A 24,990-nucleotide genomic window follows, 5' to 3' on the forward strand; every position below is an offset into this window, starting at 1 on the left:
CATACCTAAATGCGAAAGGTCAAAGCTTTCAAAGGGAAACGCAGGAGGCCATCTTCATGAGCTTGGAGGAGGCAAAGACTTCTTAAATAAGTCACAAAGGGAAAACAGTGACCCCTTGACAATATTAAAATTAAGAGCCTCTGTTCATCAAAGGACACCATTGAGAGACACCACTGAGAGACACCACTGAGAGACAGAATGGGGGAGAGAGGAACTCCCATCACTTAGCCATCAAAGAACTTGAATCCAGAATATATGAAATTATGTAAAAAGACTAGACAATTAATGTTAGTAAGAAAAGAATCAGACAACCCAGTTTTTAAAAAATGGGCAAAAGACTTGAACAGGCATTCCACACAGGAGTCTATCCAAATACTCATTAACCTATGAAAAAATATTTGATTTACTTAGCCATCAGGAAGTGCAAATTCAAACCACAATGTGACAATGCCATTATATACCCACCAGAATGGCTACAAAGAGAAAGACGGACAGTACCAAGGTGTTGACAAGGACGAGGGGCAACCGGAACACTCAAACTGATGGTGGCAGAGCAAAAGGACACACAACTCCTTTGGGAACCCAAGTTTGGCGATATTTACTAATGTGGGGATATGCACACCCCACAATCTAGCAGTTCCACTCCTACGCGGACACCCTTCGGAGACGCCAGCATATGGTCACCAAACGACGCACACACAAGCATGTTCGCAGGAGCATTTCTTGAAACTAGACAAAAAAACGGCAAACCACCCAAATGCTCAACAGTAAAATGGATAAATGTACTTCGGGTATACTCACACAATGGAGGACCACACGGCAACGAGAATGAGCCAAGTACAACCCCAACCTAACAACATGGAGGAATTTCACACACACGGAAAACGCTGAGCAGAGAGGCCAGACACCAAAGAGGACAGACAGTTCCCCGGCCGACGAAGTTTCAATTTACGATTTTTTGACTTGACGAAGGTGCGAAAGTGATCCGCGTAATAAATTACATGAGTTCAACAGTTTATTATACACAAGGCTTTGTGGTAGATGACTTTGCCCGACTGCAGGCTGATGTAAGTGTTCTGAGCACGTGTAAGGCGAGGCTAAGCTGTCACGTTTGGGAGGTTAGTTGCATTAAATGCATTTTCAACTTAGGATGTTTTAAACTTATGATAGGTTTACTGAGACATAACCCCATTGTAAGCTGAGGACCATCTGTATGCCATTTACATCAAGTACAAAACCAAGCAGTGCAAACACATGTTTTTAGAAGTCGGGAGAGTGGTGAGAGGGGCGTGGGTGGTGGGAGTGACTGGAAGGGGACATGGGGCAGGGGGCGGGCCAGAAGTGTTCTGCTTCTTGAGCTGGGTGCTATTACACAGGTGTGCCAAATCTGTGGCCACTCACCAAGCCATATACTGAGGATCGGCACCTTTTCTGTAATAAGTTACACATCCATAAAAATGCTGAAAAAACACCCAAAGCCCTCACCATGGCCCTCTTGATCAGGCCCTTGTCTCCCTATCTCATCTCAGGCCAGTCCCTGCCCCCGCTCACCCTGCCCGTTCCCCCCTGCAGGCCAAGTCATGCCCACCTTGGGGCCTGGTACCTACCATCCCCAGAACCTCACCTCCTGTCCTCAACGGGGGTCACCGGGGCTATAGCCTTACCTGTAACGTTTGCATGTGTTAAACGAGGGGGAAGAAACAATACCTTAGCTGTGTAACTAAAACTTGAAGGGAAGACCCCAGACCCTTAGAGGGTGGCCCATCTCCACGGAGGCCCTGTGTTTAATTCAGTTCAGGGGTCAGCACATTGTCCCCATAAGGGGCCAGAGAGCCAATAATTTATAGGCTTGTGGGTCATTTGGTTTCTGACCAAACAACTACTCAACTCTGCCGGTGGGGTGTGATGCAGCCCCAGACGATATGAAAATGAATTGACTGGGTATATGCTCTACTAGGGCCTCGCTGAAGCAGTGGGGGACGAGGAGGGGCACCCGGGGACAGCCTCGCCCTCCTAATGCCTTCCTTACAGAACTTGGCCCAGGGTTGCCGCTCTCCCCCACACACCCCTTCTTAACCGCTCTGGGCTGGCTCTTGGGAGCTGCCCAAGGCTGTTTTGCTGAGCTTCTGCCATAAGGAGCCTGGTGAACGGGAAGTGGCCCCATCCATCCTGGGCCTCAGTGAAGAGCAGATGACAGGTCTCACGGCTCACAGCTTTTGGAAAAGTACTGCTGACAACCGGGAGTTAATCAGGCAGTGACCCCACACCTGGGAGGCAGGGACGAGGAGGGAGCGCGTGATGAGAGGGACTCTGGCAGTGAAGCTGTCTTCAGCCCTCCCTCCAGTCACAGCCATGGTCACTGCGAGAGGAAATGAGGAGGAGAGGCGGCCAGGGACAGGCAGACGCTGTCCACAAAGCGGGCACCGGGGACAGGAGATGCAAGCTGTGTAATTAAAGCCTGCAGACACCTGTTGCGAGCTCGCCCGTTCACACCCCTAGCAGGTGGTACACACCTCTGAGGAAGAAACCAACCAAAAAGAAAAGAAGAGAGGCTCAGATGAAAAGCTCTTCCTCTGTAGCCTGCTTGCAGCCTGGGGACGGTTACAGGGGTGGGGGGTGGGGAGTACCGTGGAGTGAGAGAGACCTGGGCCAACGCCTTAGCCTCTCTCTGCCCCCACTCCCCGTCTTATCAGGACACGGTGGATCTACGACTCAGCAAACCTTTCCTGAGCACCCGCTCTGTGTCAGGGCCCTGCGGACACAGCAACAGATGAGACGGACTGTCCGGGACTGCAGTCTGGGGGTGGGGTACAGTCAACAAGCACATGGACAGCGCTCCAAGGGCAGCTGTGAGCAGGGCTAGGTGGACAGTAAAGGGGGGGCTCGCAGGAGAACAGGACAGGCCAAGCTACCCTGGCTGGGGGTTGGGAGTGAGCCAGTGGAGGGGTGAGCTCAGGGCCTCACTTTAGACAGCAACAATTCCGAGCTCCTGAAGTCACTGACCACGCAGAGGAAGCACAGCATTAACAGCTGGGCACCGTGCTAGGTATCTTTATCACCTTGTTTGGCAGGTTATTGTCCCCATTCTACAGATGAGGAAAATTGAGGCTCAGAGAGGGAAAGTGCCACAGCCGAGGAAAAAGGGGAACTGTCTGGAACCCATGCAGTCTACTGCCAGAACTGACCCTCCCCCACCTCCCACCTTGTCCAGACTTACGGTGTCCTCAGAGGGCAAGTCTGTCTGAAACCTGTTCCCCAGCAATGACCCACAGCGGTCACTAGTGAAGATAACGATGACAACACACAGGCTTCTGTGAAACGCCTCCCCTCCTAGCAGTCGGTATGTCCATCCTCTCACTGAGCCTGGGGGGGGGCGGAGACAGGCGGGCATCGTGTCCAGTCCCATCCTGCAGCTGAGGAAACTGAGGCTGGCCAACTCCCAAACTACACTCTGGCTCCGAGCCTCCTGGTCTTCCTGTGGCTCTGCAGCAGGACTGACTACATAATTTGCAGGGCCCGGTAGAAAATGAAAACTTAGGGCCCTGTGTTCAGAAGTCAAGTCTTTTTAAGATGGAGACAGCAGAGCATCAAACCAAGTGTGGGGCCTTGTGTGACGACACAGGTCACGTTGATAGAACCTCCTTCCTGGAAGATTGCTCCCTTCTAGAAACCCTGGTTTGAGCCGCCTGGTTTCTGGAGAGGATGGCAGGGCAGGAGGGCCAGGAGGCAGGGGTGTGCTTAGGGACAGGAGAAACAAAGGAAGTGCTACCAAGGACTTTCATTTGGCAATGCTGTTAGAGACACAGGCTCTGTGCGATCAGACCTGCCCCGGCGTCAGAGCCTGGCGTCCCCGGTTCTGTGCGGCCTGACACGCATTGCCATCGCTAACGTTTATTAACTACCGGCTCTGTCCCAGGCACAGCACTGTGTGGTTCACGTGCATAAGCGCATTTAATCCTTTCAACAGCCCTGGAAGCGGCCACATGGGGAGGGGAGCTGGGTGCCAGCCCGAGCCGTCTGATGACCCCGTGGGACTTGGGCTCCGGAGTTGGTCTGTTTGCTGGGAAACGGAGACGATGAGAACTGCCCCACAGGGCTGTTTCGATAAATGGACATCTAATAATGAAAACCACTTCAGCCCACAGTGCTTGGCACAGATAGTGGCCTCGAAAACTATGCTCAATGATAATTATAAACAGTATAATTTATTACTATATCATCATAAGTCACAACACACGATATCATTAGCATTTTCTGCCAGGGGAGACTGAGGCCCAGAAAGGGGATGGCAGAGAGAGGAGAACCGCTGTCTCTTAATCCACCACTGTGTCCGCTTTCTGACTTTTCTAAAGGGTGAGCCTCGAATTGTCCCAGACATGTGCTGCGGGTAAGGCCCAGGCTAACGCTGCCGCCCTGGCTCACACGAAGGCCCCCCAGGGCGGTCTGGAGAACCTGACCACACTCTCCCACAGCCCTGCACACACGCCTACACACCCCTGGGTGTGTCACTGCCTGCCTGACACTGTCGCTTTCCTCCCCGGTCCTCCACAGAGTGAGCGCCTCAAGCGAGGGGCCTGTGTCTCTCCTGCAACGGCTGCATGCTCGGCGCCTAGCACAGTGCCTGGTTCCGACGACACTCATGGGAACCACGAAAATGATCTGGGAAATGACGGTGACGTCTAGACCTGGGAGCAGGAGAGGAGTGGTTCCAAACCAGGGCTCGGGGTCAGGCACTGAACTCCACCCCCTGGCTCGGCTGGTGGTCCACGCAGGACGCGCCATGTCCTCAGAGCTCCAGTTTCCCTCTTCGCATCCCTCCACCCGCTCTTCGCAGGGCTGCTGTGTGGCTTTAAAGGAGGTACTGCACACAGCAAGCACTCTGTAACGAGGAGCTGTGATTTTGATAATATCCCGTAGGACAGGTCTGCAAAACCTGCCTGGCAAAATGGACCAGACCCTGAACTCTCCCCATGGCTCTGACCTTGGCTGGCCACTGGCTTTGTCTGAAATCGGGTCTGTGGCTTCCTGGACAAGCTTGTCTCCCTGAGAAGGTGCACAGCGACCCCTGCTGGCCGCCACTCAGAACTGCCTCGGTCCCCGCCAGCCCGAGCGCGCGCACAACAAAGCAAGGTGAGCCCTCCCAGGAGCCTTTCCGTCTCCAGGGGTTGATGAAAACTCGCAGCAGAACAATGGCAGGGGGACGAGACGCCGCTCGTAATTATGCTCGGTGGACACTGATTCCCTGTCTTCTCGAAATAAATTTAAACGCGAGATCAAACCAGGCGCTTCTCCCTTTTCCGTCGCCGCGGTCTTTTGTTCCCTGGATAAGTGTCATCCCTAAATAGACTGCGGAACCAAGTGAAACTGTCATTCCGGCGGGATGCTATTTCCTGATCAACACGTGTGGTTCGCAGCAATCCCGTTTTGATCTGGCAGTTCTTAAATTGGGCTCTTTCTAAGGAGAAGCATGTTATAATAAAACAAGCAGGCGCAAAGAGGCTGGACCTCACTCACCTGGTACACCTTTCGACTGATCTCCCTGGCTGCAGGGAGACAGAAAACATCTCCCCAGCGTGTGGCCCCCACCTCACCGGGCCGTCCCCATGCAGGGGACCCGAGTTCACAGCTAAGGCCCTGCTACTCAGGACCCGGTGGGCGTGCATCTTTGCATCGACCCCGCTAAACACATCTGCTGAGGAACTGTACACCAGTGCATGATTTAGCATGGACGCGGGAAGGAAAAGCGGTGTTTGAGGCAAATCCTCCAAAGGGCTCCCCATTCTTTAAACCACCAAGAAAGAGAGCGAAGAGGTAATTTCACACAAAGGTACTTCTCTCTCGTCTCCAAAATATAGGACTTATTTTTTGCATCCACAGTTGACCTTGCAAGATGCTAATTGGCAATTCTATTGTAATAGGGACTTAGCTCTCCCGGAATTCCTGCTAGAACTCGACAAACAGGTTAAAGGAACGAGGCCTAGTACGTAGAGTCCTTCAAGTTCACCCACGTAGGTTCCCAGAGCACACTTAGATCGCAGCCAAGCCTGGACGCGCTGCTTGGTTGGGGCTCGTTTCATCGGCTGTTACATTCTGAGGGCTAGATGATCTGTCTCTGCACCACCCAACACACGCCTGGGGAGGGCCTTGGCTTTAAACATTTCCCCCGATGCCCTCTTACAAAGACACTGCAACCAGGGCTCGGCGCTGGGTGCCACATGACTGAATCTGATAAAGCGAACAGTGTGATGTACCACGCAAACTCGTGGCCCTGGGGCTGTCTTTGGTCCACAGGGCTTGATTTTAGAAAGCAAATTAGTTGACAACTTTTCCCCCTAATAATTCGGATTGCCAGTTTCTTTTTCAAAACAAGGGAAGAACGGGTCTGATTGAATCCGTACTCCTGCATGGCGTCACTGCGTCAGTCCCCACCCAGTCTGCTCTTTCTGGTCCCTTTGCTGCCTGGCCCGAGAGATCTCTCAGTTTTTGGCCTGATGCTAGCAGCTGCTGGATTGCATTATTTATGTGGGTGATTCATCCTTAGTTTGAAAGGGGTGCTCCACAGAGAGCCATGTAGACCAGTGGTCCCCAGCCCTGGCTGGACGTTAGAATCCCCTGGGGAGCTCTGATCACAATACCAATGTCTGGGCCCCACCACCTCTAACCAAGGGCATCCAACTGTCTGGGGTGGGGCCTGAGCAAACGTATGTGTAAGTCACCAGGTGGTTTGAATGTGCCGCCAAGGTGGACTACTGGCTTAAACCAAAGGCGTGACTTGGCGGGACAGCTGACAAGGATGGAGAAGGCTGACTGCCCTTTCTTGTCTCGCCTCTGGACAAGGAGGCCTGGCTGTTTTGACTTTTTCCTGCACAGCGCTCTGGAGAGCAGTGCCTGAGGCTAAGGGAGATAAACCAAACGCAGCCACAAGAGGACCTTTGAAGGACCAGCGCACAGGCCTTTCAGAGCCGCCGAGGACCCGCAGGCCACCTTCCCCAGGGCTCCGCAGGCTCTCCACCCACACGACGTCCCGGACCAGACGGCGCCTCTCACCTGAAGAGCTCGCGGATCTCCCGGCTGTCAGCCTGGAAGGGGATGTTTCGCACCAGGATCTTGGAGGTTGTCTGCTTTCTGGGAACTTGTTTCTTCCGAGCGGAGGTCAGGGCTGGCCTAGTGGATGGGGAGAGGGCTCAGGTCACTCGGGGTGTTGGCCACTGCTGCCTTACACTGACTCCACCGCCCCCCACCCCAGTGCTCATCTTCTGTTCAGATGAGGGACTCAAGGAGTTAGTGGGTGAGGCTGAGATGAAAGGGGAGGAAGACAGCCTCCCCTAGGGGATAAGGACCACAGCTATCCTCTCAAAACGGCTGTGGATGTCCGCTCAGCACCCCCCATCCTTGCGTGTCTCCTGCCCTTCACCTGAGAGACTCAGGGACTAGCAGGGACTTTAAGAAAAGAACCCCAATTAGGGTGTTTCTCACCAAATCCAGTCTCCTCTGTCTCTTTCCAGAAGCAGAAAGACCCTGGATGGTCCAAAGGTCTTGTTCGAGAGCTTTCATCACTCACCCGAGGAGCATCACGCAATTTCTAACCATGGAGATGGGCCAGGGGGTGAGAGAGCAAACTTGCTCAGGCTGAGGGCCAAGGCCATCCCGAATGCAGGCCTACCTTCTCTGTCCCTCTGGTCCCCCCGGGAAATCTTCCACTCCTCCATGCAGAGGAGGGGCATGTGCACGGCTGTGAGTCAGCCTGGGGCGTGAATACCAAGGCAGCCACTTAGGATCCGTGTGATCCGGGCAGGTTCCTCGGCCTCTTTGGGCCTCAGTTTCCTCAACTGTGGAATGGGCCCAATAACAGTGCCAACCTCCTCATATTGTTTGAGGATTTAATGAGAGAGGCCACGTCAAACACGGTGCACGCCATGCGATAAACACTCAGGGAGTGGCGGCTATTGTTATCATGAGTATCGTTACGACTCCCTGCCTGTAAGTCTGCGCCACGCCGCCCCCTCAGAGGCCTTTCCTAATAACCTCCACTAAAATAGTAAGCCCCCGCTTTTTATTCCTGGCCCTTGTCACAGTCTCACAGCCTATGACACATTCAATCATGTTTCTCTTCACCATCTGTCCTCTAGGGCTGTGCCGTCCAGGACAGTAGCTACTAGCCACACGTTAAATCTAAATGAAAATGAAACAAATTCAAAATTCAGTTCCTCAGCTGCTGGGGTAGCCAGCCTCCAAGGTAGTCCCCAGGGCTCCCCACCTGTTAGCATTCACGCCCTTGTGCAGTGTGTGGGGCACGCTCTGCCAGGACAGGTCTGCGTGACCAGCAGAAGACAACAGAGGCAAAGCTGTGTGACTTCTAGGATCCTGGGATCAGTCATGAAAGACAATGCTGTTTTCTCCTGGATCACTAGGGGAAATGGGCTGCCACGCTGTAAGGACACATCATCCCAGGAAGACCCCACGTGGTGAGGTCCCGAGGCCTCCTGCCAACGGCCACGTGAGTGCGCCATCTTGGAAGCGGGTCCACCAACCCCAGCTGAGCCTTCAGATGAGACGGCAGCCCCGGCCGACATCCTAAGTGCAGCCTTGTGAAAGACTCTGAGATGGAACTATGCAGCTAAGCTGCTCTGAACTCCTGACCCACCGAAACTGTGAGATAATAAATGTTTGCTGTCTTACGATGTTACGTGTGGGGAAACTTTGTTATGTAGCAGATGAGCTCAAATGCCACGTGTGGCAAGTGGCTACCATACTGGACGGCACAGCTATAGAACATTATAGAACCTTTCCATCACTGCAGAAGGATCTATCGAATACGTTGCCCTGGAATGTAAACACCCTCCCCGGCACCTGGGGAGAGTGTCTGGTGCGCTATAATTTATCTAATTTTTTGTTGAATAAACGAATGACTACACAAGCACTGGCTAGGAACTGAGAGCTTGCATGGTGACTTCGGCCTGACCCCCTAGAGACAAGAGGACTAAAAAGGTCGCCACAGCTGGCTGAGTGCTCGTGTGCCTGGCATGTGCTAGACGATTAATGTACAACCTCCAGCCATCACCTCTCCCTTTCTAGGCACAGTCACCTGCCCAAGGTCACAGTTTCTGCATTAGAACCCAAAGCTGTGGGGCTCAGAGCCTGGACTCCCACTCTTACACCACAGCTCAGGAACCCCCATTAGGCCTCTAAAGGTTCCTGTACTGGGCCACCTTGTTGCTAAGGATGCTCAGCGTGGCTCAGACTGCGATAGATAAACCATACCAGAGTGGGCCCAGGCTGGATTCTCAAGTAGCGTTAAAAACCAGAGAAAGAAGGCCAGCCGAGTGGCTCAGTTGGTTAAGAGATCGCTCAAGAGCGTGAGCTCTGAGCAACTGCGGTTCGATTCCTGGCCCGAGCTGAGCTGCCGCTGAGTTGCCAACAGGTGGCAGAATGGCTTAGCTAATAAAAATTAAAAAAAAAAAAACCAGAGAAGGAAGCAAAACCAGCAGCTCATTTGCTCAATGACCACCACAAATGACCAAGTTGCTGAAAACTACCAAAAAAATATCTTAAAAACGAGCCCTAGGATTGTTCGAGGCAGTCATTTCATCACCTGAGGCAGGTAGATGATAATGACAATGACAATAATAATAAGGGCTTATACTGGGCATGCGTGTTCTGTGCCGGGCAATCACTGTTCGAAGCACCTCAAGTGTGTTAGTTCATCTAGATCTACAAACAGGTGAAGATGTTGGGGCAAAACTAAAATTCTAAGTAAATAAATAAATAAAGCCCACTGCTTCAGAAAACTGGTCATTTGGGCACATCGGTCTGCTGCCATCTCTAACACCTACCAAACCTCTTTTAAATGAACAGGAGGCTGTCTCTGGGCACTGTGGTCCGGCTCCTAGAAAGCCAGCCCCATCAAGTGAAGCATCTAGGTTTTACAGCTTCTGGTTTGACCAAAGCGCCAGCAAGTCGCACCTCTCCCTTGGTTTATTCTCATGGCCAAGGTGAGTGGGATTTGCTTGTTCCTCCTGTCCGCGCTCCTTTCATTATAATATACGTGCATTAAACATTTACTCAAAGTACTGGCCCAGTCCCAGGTCACCAGGGAAATGCTGTCAGAGTTGGCAAGTGTGATGCCACCTTAACTAGGAAGAGGGGTTAGGGTGGAGATGACGCTCAAGGGCCGAGGGATGCCCCCAGGGTGCCAGCACCGGAGCAGAAGGAACCCACTTGGATTAAAGGAGAGGGGGCAGTGAAGACTCACTTGGTGGCACGTTCCGAGATCCTCACCTCCAGCTTGTGGTTGTCCACGACGTGACCCTGAGAGAGAAGACAACATGGCTCGGCTCTCTGTCCTCTTAGCAACACCCGCCTGTACCCCTGCCCTTCATCGGAGCGGGCTCCAGCCGAGGGGAAAGGCAACTTCGAAGGGGGGCTGACTGTTCCTGGGCAGAGGGCTTTGCGGGAGTTGAGGGCAGAGAACGGCTTTTCCTGGAAATGTGACCAGGCAGTAGCCGGTGGTCACAGGGACCCAGGCTCCAATGCCCTCTTGAGCTGTGAGTGGTCCCTGACCTTTATGCCACTCGAGGGGCACAGAATTTTCCAGTTTATAAGCATTTCGTCGGGGTGGAAGAGAGTCCAGTTTAGTTTGTATGCTCTTTAAAAAAAATCTAGATCATGGTGGAGTTGCATCTAGGTTCTCACGTTGGTCCCTTAAAGCAAAACTGGCATATGAGCAAAATTTCCCTTAAAATTCCCTTAGATTGCCCATAAATATATAGCACCCATAGCTTTGCGTAAATAATTCTTTGTGGCAAGGCGGACATAGGTACACACACAGCGAGGGGCAGAAAACACTGCACGTGTGCAAAGTGGCATCTGACAGAGTCTTGCCCTGTACGGAAGAGAAAGATGGCCCACCGAATGTGCAGAGCTAAAATCCAGTGAAATAACAAAGTTGGATTTCCAGTGTCTGTTAAAAAACAGCAAACAACAAAACAGAAACCAGAGAAGATGTGGTCTGGCTGGGGCCCACCGTCCGTGCGGCAGTAACTGGCCGAGGCCAGGAAGTGGCTTCTCCTTTAGACAGGGCAGGCGCGCCCCGGTTTTGCTCTGGGCCATGCCTGCCCCTGCATCCCTGACACTGCCCCTCTGGCCCCCGTGGCATCTGAGTTTGCGAGCCCTGGTGGAGAGCAGAGAGCCTTTCAAACTGAGAGATGAGGCCCCGGGGGTCATCGCGTCCGCATCATCCTACACAAACCCAACTCAGCCCTTTGTGGAGTTGCCTTGAGCCAAGAAAAGGTCAAAATTCTACTAAAACAATTGTACTGGCCAAGTGCCTGGCTATATTTTCGATGACCCCCAAGGCCCTTCCCTGGACCAGGAGTCAGTCGCCTGGAGGGTCCCTATAAATAAGTGAAGCTCTGTGTGGGCGCCCTTTCCACCCCGTCCAGCCCTGCCTGCCTCACCCTAGCTTATAAACTTGGCCCGTTTCAATGCTCCTCCACCTTCACCGCACCTGGCCTCACGCAGGGCAGGCCTGTGCCACTTCTGTACAGTGCACACAGACGCGTGACATGCTGAATATGGTTGAAAAGCCTCCCTGGGCCCCCTGAAGCCCTTCCATGGATCTGGGTTTAGAAATCTGTCCCAGAGGCACAATCACGAGCGTCCAGCTGTCCTGAGGCAGAAATCAGATCCTTCCTCAGTGTGCTACAGGCCCTCTGGTGGCATCTCACTTCCTTTATGCTGAGTTCCAGCTCTTAAAAGGCCACTAGGTGTGGCCCCACACCTCCCACCCACACCCTGGCCCTGCCGCCCTGGCTTCTTTCTGTTCTTCAAACACATTAAGCTCACTCCTGCCTTCGAGTCCCTGCCTCAGGCCCTTTGCACGTCATTCCTACAGACCTTTGCGTAGCGGACTCCATCTTGTTAATTAGGTGTCAGCTCACTGTCACCTCTTCAGAGAAGGATCCCCTGACCACATAATCTGAAGCTGCCCTCCCCCCATCCCAGTGCCTGCTTTGTTTCCATCCAAGCTCTTCTCACGGCCATGTGTATTTATTCAGAGCTCCACTTCGCCAATCTCCCCCAGGCCTAGCACAGTGCCTGGCACACACCAGGTCCTCAGTGAAAAAGCTGTGGATTGAGTGAATGCACCATAGTGACTATGGAACGCTGAGGAAGGGTCTTCATTTTTCTTGAGCCACAGTCCCCTAGAGAACTGGAGAAAGCGTGGACTTCTCTGCATTCCCGCTGTTTCAGAGGGTTGACAGCCCCTCTCCCCCCGAGTGACTCCTTGAGCCTTAGCTGAGAATCCCCGCTTTACCTGGAGCTGCTTGAGCGCTTTCTGGGCCTGCTCTGGCTTTCTGTATTCCACGAACCCAAACCCCAAGGACAGCATCACTCCTGGAAGAGAGAGGTAGGAATCACGCCGTGTGGCTGGCGGGGAGAAAAAGAAGAAGGGGCACGAGGCCAAGTGCAAGGGCTCTGCCGGGCCCCCGCCCTCCGCTTCCGGTCCTTTCTTCATACCCCTCTTCACTCTCAGAAAGACCTCGGCTCCCGGCTTGCCATTTATTACTAGTCATCTTGAAGAATCAGCCAAGGAGGTTATATAGCCACCACCTGAGGCCCAGCTGACTATTAATTAACAGATGATTGACATGATAATTAACTTCATAATAGAATTCCGCCTTTGGGAGGGAGAAGGAACTAACAGGGATGACCATGGCCATGACAAGCGGCAAAACCTCTACCTAGGCAGGCAGTCCCCTGCTCCCATACATAATGCATCAGATGAATATATGCATGAACGTCAAACGCACCCAAGGCTTTACTCTTTACAAGTATGTCTAACCAGCCAATTGCATTTGGTTCCCGGGTTTCAGACATAAAGTTGGGATCAGGGGGGCGATGGCATTATCCAAACCTATCTGGTTCCCTAGTTCTGGGTCACTCAGTAGCGGGAGTTCCCGACAGCAAGGGATGTCTCAAAAATTTAGCAGAAACCTTTTGCTTCCCGACTTCAGGTATATACATCTATACATACACAGACATACATATATTGTATGTACGATCTACATATGTTTAATTGGGGGCAGAGGAATTTTTACAAGGCACAAAAATAAGATCTGTAATTATTGGGTTGTTGGGAAAGTCATGATGCATTTTTGCAACAAAAAACAGAGAAAAAAATACGTCATGACTTTTCCGACAACCCAATGCATCGTCCTTTTCACACAAATCGCAATCGATGCCTACCCTCCGTCCTCCCCGCCCTAGCATTTCATACAGATTTACTAAGTTTCTTCTTCTTTTTTTTTTGTTTCCCCACAGTTGAACTCAGAGGATTGGCTCAAGTCTGATGGGTCCCAGCGAGGATCAAGATTTTGTACCTTTGACTCACGCAGTGTTCCCATCTTTGCATCTCCTGTATTGTTTGTGCGAACTGTGCACCCCTGCCATGGGAACCTGCCTGCTTGCAGTTCCACTCACAACCAGGAGTGATAAAACAAGGGCCCAGGGCAGGAAGAACCTCCGTGAACTGCCCAGAAGCAAGGCTGAGAGAGAACCGCTGGCTGATAGGCAGCGCCACCCAGTGGTGACTTTAAACATTTGTTCTTCAGCAGGTGTCTGAAAGCACCCCTTTGGAGATTCAAGGTTGTGGGTTAGTGGTGTCTGTGTATGCAGGATATTTAAAAAGTGCATTAAGATTGTGTGAAAGGCAGCTAGAGAAAGTCAAGTTCATCGCCCCATCACTAATGCTGTGCAGAAGCACCCCTTGCCCTTCTCCTGCCCTGGGGGGCTGACCGCCACAGAGCACACGCCCGCCCCGGGCGCCCTTGTTTCCTGTGGAGCTGAGCCAGCGGGAAGCCCTGATCTGACACTGGTGGGTGGAGAGAGACTGGGGCACTGTCCCTTCATGAGCCCTGCCATCTCCCTGTTTTGGCGCGGTTCTGGCAGCGCTGGTGTCCAAACCCACACCCTCAGCTCCCACTGGCGGCCCTTCCTCTGTGGTTCATCTCACCATTCCCGTCCCCACAGCCCTTTGGGCTTAGTGGGGGGAGGCATCCTCCTGCCTCAACATCCCCCGTCGGTCCCCTCAGCCCAGCCCACCCGTCCCTTCGTTACAACTGTCCTTTCAACAGCCCAGCGGAGTTCTTTGTTTCCACCGGTGACCACCCCCTAATACAGGCACTGTCTAGATTCCCCTCGAGCTGAGAAGGAGGAGCCCAGAGAACAGGGCTGTCAAACAGAGGCTCTTAAAAAAGAGAGTGCAGGTTACGAGAGCCACTCACGACACTAAAGAGCAGGTAACCGTTTCTACAGCGTGCTGACAGGGGCTCCTGAGGGTGACAGATGGCCTCCATGATGGCAGAGGGGGCACGGCGACCCTACGGCCTGCAGGGACAGCCCTGGAAGGAGCTGAGGACACCTCTGCCAGCCTGACTCACCTCCTGGACTGCAGGGGTCACCTCCTTTCCTGAACCTCCCACAAATGAAACTTCCTATCGTTAACTTGGTACTTAGCTGCCTTTCCTTGTATCCCAAACCAGGCGTGCGGTTCCTGGAGGACAAGGATGCGAGGGTTGGAATGGTGTCCCCCAAAATTCATGGGTTGGAATCCTAATCGTCAGTATCTCAGAATGGGACTTCATTTGGAGACAGGCTCTTCACAAAGGTAATCAAGTTAAAAATGAGGTCATGGGATGGCCGAGTGGCGCGCTGGTTAAGAGCTGGCTTGGGACGCCAGCTCCGAGCAGCAGGGCCCCGGTTCAGATCCCACATGAGGGCCAGTGACGCTGCACCCTCTACAGCTAAGATGGTGAACAACAGCTCGACCTGGAGCTGGGCTGCCTTGAGTCGCCGGCGATGGCGTAGGCTGCAGCCCCTGCTGCAGTGGGTTGTCATAAGCTACCGTGAGCAGCCGTCCAATGGCCGGCAACCCATCTGCCTCACCTGGGAAGAGCGCAATGATAATGCCAACATGGGCCAGTGAAGCGACGTCCTCCACAACTAGACTGAAGAACAAAAGGACAGCAACTTGTCTGTTCCCCTCCCCCAATTCCCCAGTAAAATCTTTAAAAAAAAATGAGGTCATTAGGTTGGCCCTAATCCAATATGATTCGTGTTCTTAAAAAAACAGAAGGGAGGCAGGGACCTGACCCCAGGACAGGTGTGTACCAGGAGACGGCCATCGGCAAGCCAAGCAAAGGGACCTGGAGCAGATCCTTCCGTCACGGCCCTCAGAAGGAACCTAGCCCGTGACACCCTGATTTTGGACCTCTAGCCTCCGGAACTGGGAGACAATCAGTTCCTGTTGTTTAAGCCACTCAGTCTGCGGTACTTCGTTAGGGCAGCCCTAGCAAACGGACCCAAGGAACTCCCTAGTCCCTGTGGTCTTGTTTAAAACCCTCCAGGCTCCCCGCTGCCTCTGGGAAAAAGCCCAAATTCCGCTTGGCACAAAAGACCCCTGTGATTTGGAACCGGCCTGTCTTCCTGGTGCATCTCCTGCCTCTTTTTCCCGACGCGCCAGCCCTCTCCTGCCGCCTTCCTCTGCACACCCCGCCCCGACCCTCCAAGCCTCGGGCTGGCGTGCAGCTGGGCTCCTGGTGCACCAGGGCCCCTCTCTACCAGCCCCTCTTCACACTGTGCTGCACCCACCCGCTCATTCGTCTCTGAGAACACAGTTCTGGGCGGGCTTGTGCAGCATCCTTACACATCCCACCCAACTGAAGGGACGGGGACTGCACAGCCACGAAAAAGCGAAGATATACGGCCTGTCCGTCATCTGTAGGAAGCCAGGGGCTGGAGAAGCGACAGAGGCCAAAGGACTCGGGATAACACGCAAAGTTGAAGGGAGACGTGAGGGTGGTTTCCGCACGGCCCAGACACCCATGGGCCAGGGAGGCGTGTGGCGAATGCCTCAGTGGAACGTTCCCGCTGTTCTACGCCTGGGTTAGGGAAAGCCGTCGGTGGGTCATTTCCTGCTATTCCCCAGGAAAGTTCCAGAGTGCGGAGGTTCTGGGAGCAGGAAGAGGCTTCTGCTGCTGAACAATGTCCACCCTGCCGGCACCCCGGACGGCCCTGCTCCAAAACCATCTCTGACAGTCCAAGGTGGCGAAGGGTCTATGTTTGGAGGAACCTGACGTGCATGGCTGCTCCTGTTGGAGATCGGGGGTCTCCAGGGGACACAGAAACAAGGACCATTCTACACAAGCCAAGTGAGAGAGCTTGATGGGGACAATACTTCCCAACAAAAGAGGACCTTTGAAATCAGCAAGTGAGAGCTAGCCTTACCCCTACCCAAAGCTACAGTTTCCCTCAGAACCATTTCGTTCGGACTGAGATTACCTGCTTTGTTCTTCTTCTTGGAAATAGAGCAGCTCTTCACCACTCCCGCTTTGGAAAAGACCTGGAAAGGAAAGACGGGTGTGTCATCAGCAGCTCCTGACTAATCCTGCCACCGAAACAGCACTCCTCAAAAGACGGGGCCGTCTGAGCCACCGCAGACACCGAGGGGCACTATTTCTAAGACTAACACGGTCTGTGGCTTTCACACACACCTCCTGAGACATCCTGACACGTCCCTAACGTGTATGTGGGTGCCTTGCCAGCTCCCCGGCCCGTCTGGCTACTGCTCGGGTCTCTGGGTGAGCTGTCGACTGGACAGCCCCACAGAGAGGTCAAGCGGACGCTTGGCAGTTGCTAGCCTGCATATTAACACGAGGCATGTTTACAGGCAGAATAAGAACAGTGACGACATGGACAGATGGGGTTCCCACCCCATACCCCGAGCCCAGCACTCACTCCCTTCAGCGTCTCCTCAGTCGTGTTGAAGTTGAGATTTTTAATAAACAGAGTACAGCCAGGGAGGCTATCTTCCTCTTCCTCCTCCTCCTCCTCCTCCTCCTCTTCCATCTTTGCTGAAGAGTCGTCTGCTCTTCCCGCTGTTGGCTTTTCATCTTGTGAGGTCTCACCGTCTGGCACTGGGTCCCCACCAAAAAAACAAACAAACATCCGTTAAATGATGTCTAATCTGCGTAAGTCCTGGAGCCTTAAGCACAGAACCGGCTAGATCAAGGGTTTTCTGTCTCTGAGTGGACACTGGCTCCGAGCCTGTGCTGGGTCTTAGCAACTCTGGCGGGAAAGGCAGGGCGAGGCTGGCCTGCCTCCTTCCCGTTTTAAAGAGAAAGGAATACGAAACACAGACCGAAAATGATGAGCCGGATGTTGGACTGACCAAACTAATTTGAACTTCAAAATAAACTGCTGTGTAAACTGTTTGATTGAACCACAAACCTCAGCAACCGATTATTTTTCCTCAAAAAGCACCCCTTAGTGAACTATCTAACTAGAATGTAACTTAGAAACCTTTCAAAAATTATAGAATGGGAGTAAAACTTAGAACATCCTAAATACCTGCTGCAACTAAGGGATGTCACAGATCAATTCAACTTCCCAATAGACAAAGCTTCAGGGTGCACATACAACAAAAAAAGAGTGTTTTTATCTATCCGTGATGTACTAAATTCAGAGTTATGCGTAACAGTGAAAAATGGAAAAAAGCATCAAATATTCACAAACAGATCAGAAAAATTATAATGCCACCAAAGGCTGGAATAATAGTCATTAAAAATGATGTTTCTGAAGAATGTTTAACAACATGGACAAGTTCATGGCAGTTCAAGTTGCTAAATAGGGAACGATGCTCTTAATAAAAAATTAGGAGACAAAGATATGAAACGATACACAACGTAACCCCCCATCATGTTCTATAAACACGAGAACAGAAACACACAAGGAGAGACGAGCAGAAGGCAATGCCTAGTGTGCTCCTGGTTATTTCTGCAGAGTGGGGTCACAAGGGCTGTTGTTTCATCCTGTCGCACCCCCCCCCCCCCCCCGCAGTGGACCCCTCCCACTCTGAAGGAACAGCATTTCAGAAAGAGGGAGGAGCAGGTGTGCAGTTGGGCGTTAGCAGGGTAGGTGCGGCTGGGGGAGGAGCTTGTCAGCCACGGTGATGCAAGTGTGGCTTTTGCCTGAGGGTGACAGGCGCCTCACAAGCTTGAGAACAGTGTCCTAACCTCTTGAGAGGCCCTGCAGCCAGGACACGTGTTCCATTTGGTTCGACCTCCCCAGTTTCCCCCCCAAATCACATGATCGGGGCCTGGGGACACATCCCCTCTCCCCATCCAAGCTTCTGAAGCTCTAACCACATGCCACAGGAAAGCAAACCCCGTCTCAGCGAAAGGCAGTCATCAGGCTGCGCCCTCACACCTCTCTCTCACCTGCGTGGTTCTGAGCAGGCGGTGCCGCCCCTCTCTGCAGATCCAAACCCTGCACACCCTGGCGGGGCAGCCCTGTGTCAGGCCCGGAGCCGAAAGACAACCCTGCTCTCCCACACACACCTGCACTCAAACAGTTCAAACTTCCGGGAGAACCAAGGGGGCTTCTTGGGGCTCTAATCTGTCCCCCCGACTCTCACGCCACGCACCAGAGCCTGTCCGTCTCCCCTGCCCTTTCTGATGCAAGTCCTAATTAAGCTTCTGCCGCATTGTCTTAAAACTACCCTTTTAAGCCCTAATGGAACCTGCTACGGTGATAATGTTGTCTATTGGACATCAGTGGAACAGGCAGCCTTCGCCCCCCTGGCGCCCTTGGAGGTGAACCGGAACTCAGACTCTCTCCAGGACAAAAAGGAGAAATCTACATCAAGGCTCGTCCCCCACCCACCCAAGAAACAAACACAATTTACCGACAAGAGGCTCCACGGGGTGGCCATTTGTACTCCACACTCAACTTTCAAAGCAAAGCAGGGCGGGCAAAGTATTACTAATGATGGGGAGGCAAAGCTATGCAAAGCAGCTGAGACTTCCGGTTCTGAAGGAGAACTTCAATGGAAATGAAAACCATGACCTTCAGCGGGAATGGCATTTCCACCCCACTGGCTCTCCTTGCAGCAGCCATCTTGGAGATGAAAGAGAAAGGAAGGGTGCTGATGAGACCCCACTGTGTGCCAGGCACGTGGCTCGATGCCTTCGGCGTGCCAGCTCGTGAATGATCACAGCGGCCATGTCACAAACGGGTGGCCCGACGGAAATTCTGGAGGCCGCTGTGTCTGAACCCTAGGTCTCAGGTCTCAGGTGTCTTCAGGCTGGGAGAGAGGTTCGTGGAAGAGTAGAAAAAACTTTTAAAGAGAAGCGAGTGGCGGGGATGAGGGGGACCAAGAGGGCTCGTGGCCGGTTTAAGGGGGCAGCCCCTTTCTTAACAGTGGCCAACTGCCGCCACGTAGGAAGGTCAACTCAGGGTGGTCAGATTTTCCAGTCTTTCAAGAGAAGCTGAAAACCCAGCTTTTCATAGGAAAACCCATCAGTTTTAAATGTTGGCAACTAAGTCAACGGCATGTGGCTTCTCATCAGGTCTCAGCTCAAATATCGTTTCCCTCAGAGCTCTTCCTGTCCACTCTAGTTCCAGGGGTGCCCAGGCCTGGCCACTCGCCATCACATTCCCGAGTCTCTCCTTTCGGAGCCCTTAACCTGTTCTGAAATCACCTGATTGGTTCACTTCTCTGTCTGTGTCCCCCACCTAGAAGGGGAGCGCCTTAAGCACGGGACCAGGTCTGCCTCGGTCACTACTGCGTCCTCAGCACCAGGCCCAGGGCAGATGCTCCAAAAATACTGTGGGAGAGGACTGGGTCCAGCACTCAGCATGTGCCTGGAACCCAGTCAGTGCTCCACAGATGGCACGAGTGTGACCAAGAGTTGCAGCTAGGAGCACGGACCTTGGCTGTCTCAGATGAGCGACCTTGCGTAAGTCACTCGACCTCTCTGTGCTCCCTTCTTTCCATCTGAAAAAGGAGACAACAATCATGGTGCCCACTTGCAGGGTGAGGATGCGAACAAACGCACAGAAGCCTGTGGGAACAGCGCCTGGGCCTGCAGTGGTCGTAAGTAGTCGTAAGTAGTTCCTGCCATCTTAACATCACCCCAGCTGCCCACGCTGCCCAGCCAGGCCTTGAGAAATCCAGGGGATAATGTCAGAAATCCTGACCCCTGCAGGTAGGACAGCCGGCTGAGGGAGCCTGCGGGGTGGGCTGCCCACTGCTGGCTTCTGAGGAGAACAGCCAGTGCCACGCCTGAGTCTGGGGACCGCGTCCCTCCGGCCACATCTCCCATCGGAGCTTCTGCTCCCTGAGCGGTCGGGCCAGGCCCTGCCGTGGTCCATGCCCGTGTCCAGAGAGGTCTGGAGATGGCCAAGAGCCACGGCATCGAAGCCAACGTCATTTTTAAAAGCACTTGGGGCTCCTTGGGCCCAAGCGGGGGAGACAATAGAAAGACCAGAAAGAAAAAATGAGGTATAGTGAAACTCAAACAGATGTTTACCAACGAAATCATTAGGAACTAGAGAAAGTAAGAAGGAAGCGGGACTGGGCCCGGGGCTGGGGTAGGGGGGCTGGGTTTAAAAATCACGGTGAGCTGCAGGCGGCTGGGAGAGTGCGCCCATCCCTCCATCCACTTCCATCCTAGTTAGCACAATACAATCCGGTCACGCATCACCACATGGGGCCTTATTATAATCAGGCCGCAGAATTTACCATGGCTCCCTCCCCTTTCCAGCTCTGGGCAGGAGGCTGACGGCAGAGACTGTTATCAGTTGCAAGCAGCTTTTCAGGACCTCCCCCCACTCGGGGCCCTTTATCTGGAGGTGAGGGTCTCAGCTGTGGGGAGATAAAACATACTGTCCCCCTCCCTCCGGACTGGCACAGGGAATGGGAGGCTTTGCAGAAAGGGGGGTGTGAACAGAAAGCCCCATCCACGCCCCTCCTGCTAGCCTGCCTTTGGAGGAGAAGCTCCCGGGCTTGGGGGCTGGCTGAGTCCCCCCGTGCGGCAGGGCTGGGGGGGCTGGGGAAGCTTCATAACAATGCGGAGGGGCCAGGCACGGGGGAGGAGCAGGTGAAACGGAACAGCACAGGGGACAGAGGGGACTATGTACGTGACAGCGTAAGAAAAGGAACAAAAAGGGCAAAAAGAGGCCCCGGAGATGAGCTCTGGGGGAGTTTACAAGGTGGGACTCGGCAGGGCTGGAAAGCGCAGACATGCACCACTTCCCACGCCCAAAGCGGACCTATCCTCCCAGCTCCAAGGCCTCCTCGTGTGAGTCACGGCAGGGCCCTGGACACCAGCCCCAAGAGGGAAGGCCAGTCGGGAACTGTGTCTGGGATGCTCTCAGCACCAGAACCAGGGCCCGGGGACCTGGGGACACAGGGCAGCACTCTGACTTCAGCCCCAGGACACTGTCTCTGCAAAGCCTCCCCTCGTGTGTGTGCTCCACAACATTTCTGTACCCAGGGCCCACTTCTGTTACCACTGTGACATCTCAGCTGTCCCCAAACAGCCTGGAGCCTGTGGGGAAGCGGAATGCCTCAGGCCCTTGTGGTCGCCCAGGCTCAGCTGCTGGCCTGGAGCCAGGAACCTAAGACCAGGGATCCCCAATGCCCTGTCCCGGCTGGGCCAGGCCTGAAGGCTGTACCGACCCCCAGGGAACTGACAGCTGCGGACAGCTAGGGAGGTCTGTGGACACAAGGGCTAGTCAATGAAGAGAGTGTTCTTTAATCTGAGAATTTTGCTCCCCACCCCCACATGTTTTTCCCTGTAAAACACCTTTTCTTTTATGAGGATGATGGAGATGGCAGTTGAGACTTTTTAAAATCCTTATTTTAATAAGCTGGTAGCCCTAAGTGGGTAGAGGGACGGGGGAGGGATATTATTGATGGCAACATCTTAATACTTGGGTAAAAGGACCACCAGAATCCTTTCCAAAGAGTTTCTAAAGGTCTTTGATTCTAAGATGCGGTCATGGTCCCCAGGGGGGCACTTGGGAACGCAGGGGAGTGGTTCAGATGGTCACAATCCCCGAGAGCACTCCTGACGTTTAGCAGGTGGGGTCCAGGGAAGCAAGATGTCTTTCAATTTGTAGTACAGTCTCAACAAGCAGGAGCTGTGCTGTCCCCAGGGCCAATGGCACCGCCTCCTCACCCAAGTGTGAAGCATTAGCTAGGAGGTGGGGCCGGGGAGCCCATTCCCTTTCCTGCCTTTGCAGCCATTGGGCAGTAGAGGGCGCTGTGCCTCTCCAAGGCCGCTCCAGAGTACCTATCGCCCGCACCAGCCACCCTAGCCCAGGTGGCATCCTGGTTGGATAGGTGGATGGTTGTTTTTCACTTGCTCTGCCCTGAATCCCTCATAAGAGATTCTAGTTTTACTTTCTTACAACCTTTAATTGAAAAGTCAACTACCTTATGTTGCACCCATAATTTTTACAGTTTTTTTAAAGGACATTTTCCATGCCTGTGAAATCCAAGAGTCTGAGACCCACGGGTCTCCAGGACGAATCAAGAGCTTTAAACCATGTACCTGACGACAGTTAGTGTGCCCCGCCCCACCGTCCCTCCCTCGCCTGCTGTCCCTGGACACCCTGATCTCATCCTCGCTCTCACCAGCTTCTGGCTCCGCCCTGTCGCTGTCCACAGGTTCCACTGGTGCGTCTTGCGGTTCTTTCTTCTGCGGGGCGGAGCTGGAGAAGACGCCCACTGGAGCCCACTCCAGGTACAGGGGGACGTGGTGAAACTGCAGAGACAGGGGCGGGGAGGGACTCAGTCCCTTACGCACATGAAGAGCCCGAGGCTCAGCGAGTATGGGCGACTCACCCCCGGAACGGAGCCAGGAGGACCAGCACAGCCCAGACCCCTCCATGCTGCCTGATCCCTGAGAGCAACATGGGGGCCCCTTGCTGCGGCTCGGGGCTCCGGGAGAGGCCTGGCATCTGTTGTCACGGATACATTTGTGTCCCCCTGTGTTTTCTCTGAGTAGGGATGGGGAGTGGAACGGACTGAGAGTACAGGTCTCCGGGCGGAGGTACAGTAGAGCCATCAGACACCATCTTTCTCTCCCCCCACAAAGACACTCAAGGCAATGCATGCACACGTGTGTGCGTACACAGTTTTGTTTTAAAGAAAAGGATACATAAGACACTGGTAAATAAATAGTCTGCAGGGCATTAAAATGTCTGATAGACAGAGGCTACTTGTAGTGAGTGGGTTGAAAGCTGGCCTCTCAAAAGACAGGTCCATGTCCTAACCCCCGGGGCCTGTGAATGGGACCTTATTTGGAAAACAGGTCTTTGCAAATGTCATTAAGTGAAGATCTTAAAATGAGATCATCCTATATGATCTGAGTGGGCCCTAAGTGCAATGACCAGTGTCCTTATAAGAGAAAGGAGATTTGAGACGGAGAAAAAGAGAAGGCACGTGAGACAGAGGCAGAGACTGGAGTGATGCAGCCACAAGCCAAGGGCCGCCTGGGCCACCAGAAGCTGCAGAGGCAGGAAGGGTCCTCCCCGGGAGCCCTCAGAGGGAGCACAGCCCTGCCCACACCTTGGTTCCAGACTGCTGGACCCCAGAACTGTGAGAGAGTCAGTTTCTGTTGTTTCAAGCCAATTAGTTTGTGGTAACTTCTTATGGCAGCCACAGGAAACTAACCCACTAATATTTGTGTGTGTGTGTGTGTGTTTTCTTTTTGCTCAGAAATAGGAGACGGCCACCTTCGGAACTGGCTGTCAGCTTACTGTAGGTACGGATACCAAAAGCACCGAGAATGATGATGGTTCACATGGTGCAAATTCACGTGGGAATAGAAAGCCAAGGATGCCCAGAGTCAGGCAAGCAGCCGAGGACCTGCTTCCTGGACGATGGTTTAGAGCTTCCCTCCCACATTCTCCCATTCAGGTGTTCTCAGGAGGGAAAAAATTCACAATCTTGACAGAGAAGGTGGTTTCAGACGGAGCTCCCCAGGGCCAGGGCTACGCTAAGAATGTCGGGTCCCGTCCTCCCCACCTGAAGCAGGCCTGGGGCAGCCCTACCTTGGAATAGGCCAGGTGTCTGAAGGCCTTGCGGGCCTCCAGGGGCTCCAGGAACTCCACGATGGCGGTGATGCCACCCTCAGGCAGCAGCACGCGGCCCAGGCTGCCGAAGCGGCCGAACGTCTCCTGCAGCTCGGCCGCCAGGGTGCCAGCCGGCAGGTTCTTCGCCAGGATCACGGTCTTGCTTCGCTCCGCGGCGGCCTGCAGGGAGGGTGAGCACACGTAGGACCACAGGAGGGAGGGAGGCCCCCGATGCCAGCGCTGATCTGTGGCTGGCTCCAGACCAGGTGCCCCTTTGGGACCTCAGTCACCAGGCATTTAGGAAGCGGGCCCAGGGGGTGCCACTGTCTCTGGCACGGGGCTCCGCGGAGTGGGTAAGGATGGGGGCTCCAGAGTGGACCCCCTGGGGCAAATCCCAACCCCTCTCTCCACTTCCGACAGTGCCCACCACAACCCTCACGGGACCTTCCAGAGCACTCCAGCCCAGGCGGGCACTGCCTCTCTGGAATTGCACCCTTGCCTGCCACACATGTGGCCGGCAGGAGAGGCGAGCAGTTACCGCCCCTGGGAGCAGCCCCGGCTCCCAGGAAATGGTGCATCACGTCTGAGGCAGGAGTTCTGCCCACCGCTGTACGCAGTCAAGACACCCTGCCCTGGCCTCCTGCCCTCCCGTCCTTTCTCACCAGTGTCTCCTGCCCGGCCCAATAAGCTCCCTGCTCTTGGTAAAAGAGCTTTGTCTGAGGCTGCTTTTGGAAGAACCCAACCCAAGACACTAGCTATACGGCCTGAGATATGTACTGAACTCTGTGCCTCAGTCCCTCACCTAACATAGGGACACAGCACCTGTGTCATAGGACCACTCCAAAACAGGATTTAATCAATTGGGTTAATACAGGCAATGTACATATAGCATTATAAATGTTAGCAATTATTTTCTTAAAAAAACATGTTGGAGGGCCAGCCGAGTGGCGCGATGGTTAAGAACTGGATGGGGACACCAGAGGGCCCTGGTTCGGATCCCACATATGAGGGCCAGTGACACTGCCCTCCACAGCTAAGATGCTGAACAACAGCTCAACCTGGAGC

At 53.6% G+C, this 24,990-nt stretch overlaps 1 protein-coding gene across 2 annotated transcripts in view; it reads right to left on the reverse strand.

Moving 5' to 3' along the window:
• Positions 1 to 24,990, reverse strand: part of RBM19 (RNA binding motif protein 19) — a 133,807-nt gene that overhangs the window by 87,888 nt on the left and 20,929 nt on the right. For both annotated transcript variants that reach the window (XM_019641657.1, XM_019641656.1), the window contains exons 15-21: positions 23,905 to 24,105; positions 22,484 to 22,613; positions 16,798 to 16,976; positions 16,342 to 16,402; positions 12,317 to 12,396; positions 10,253 to 10,308; positions 7,048 to 7,164 (exon numbers count right to left, since the gene is read on the reverse strand). In XM_019641657.1, the coding sequence (XP_019497202.1) occupies positions 7,048 to 7,164; positions 10,253 to 10,308; positions 12,317 to 12,396; positions 16,342 to 16,402; positions 16,798 to 16,976; positions 22,484 to 22,613; positions 23,905 to 24,105 (824 nt within the window). The remainder of the gene's footprint in view (positions 1 to 7,047; positions 7,165 to 10,252; positions 10,309 to 12,316; positions 12,397 to 16,341; positions 16,403 to 16,797; positions 16,977 to 22,483; positions 22,614 to 23,904; positions 24,106 to 24,990) is intronic.

This window comes from Hipposideros armiger, unplaced genomic scaffold (genome assembly GCF_001890085.2).
Source record: "Hipposideros armiger isolate ML-2016 unplaced genomic scaffold, ASM189008v1 scaffold_62, whole genome shotgun sequence".
In the NCBI taxonomy this organism is placed as follows: Eukaryota; Metazoa; Chordata; class Mammalia; order Chiroptera; family Hipposideridae; genus Hipposideros; species Hipposideros armiger.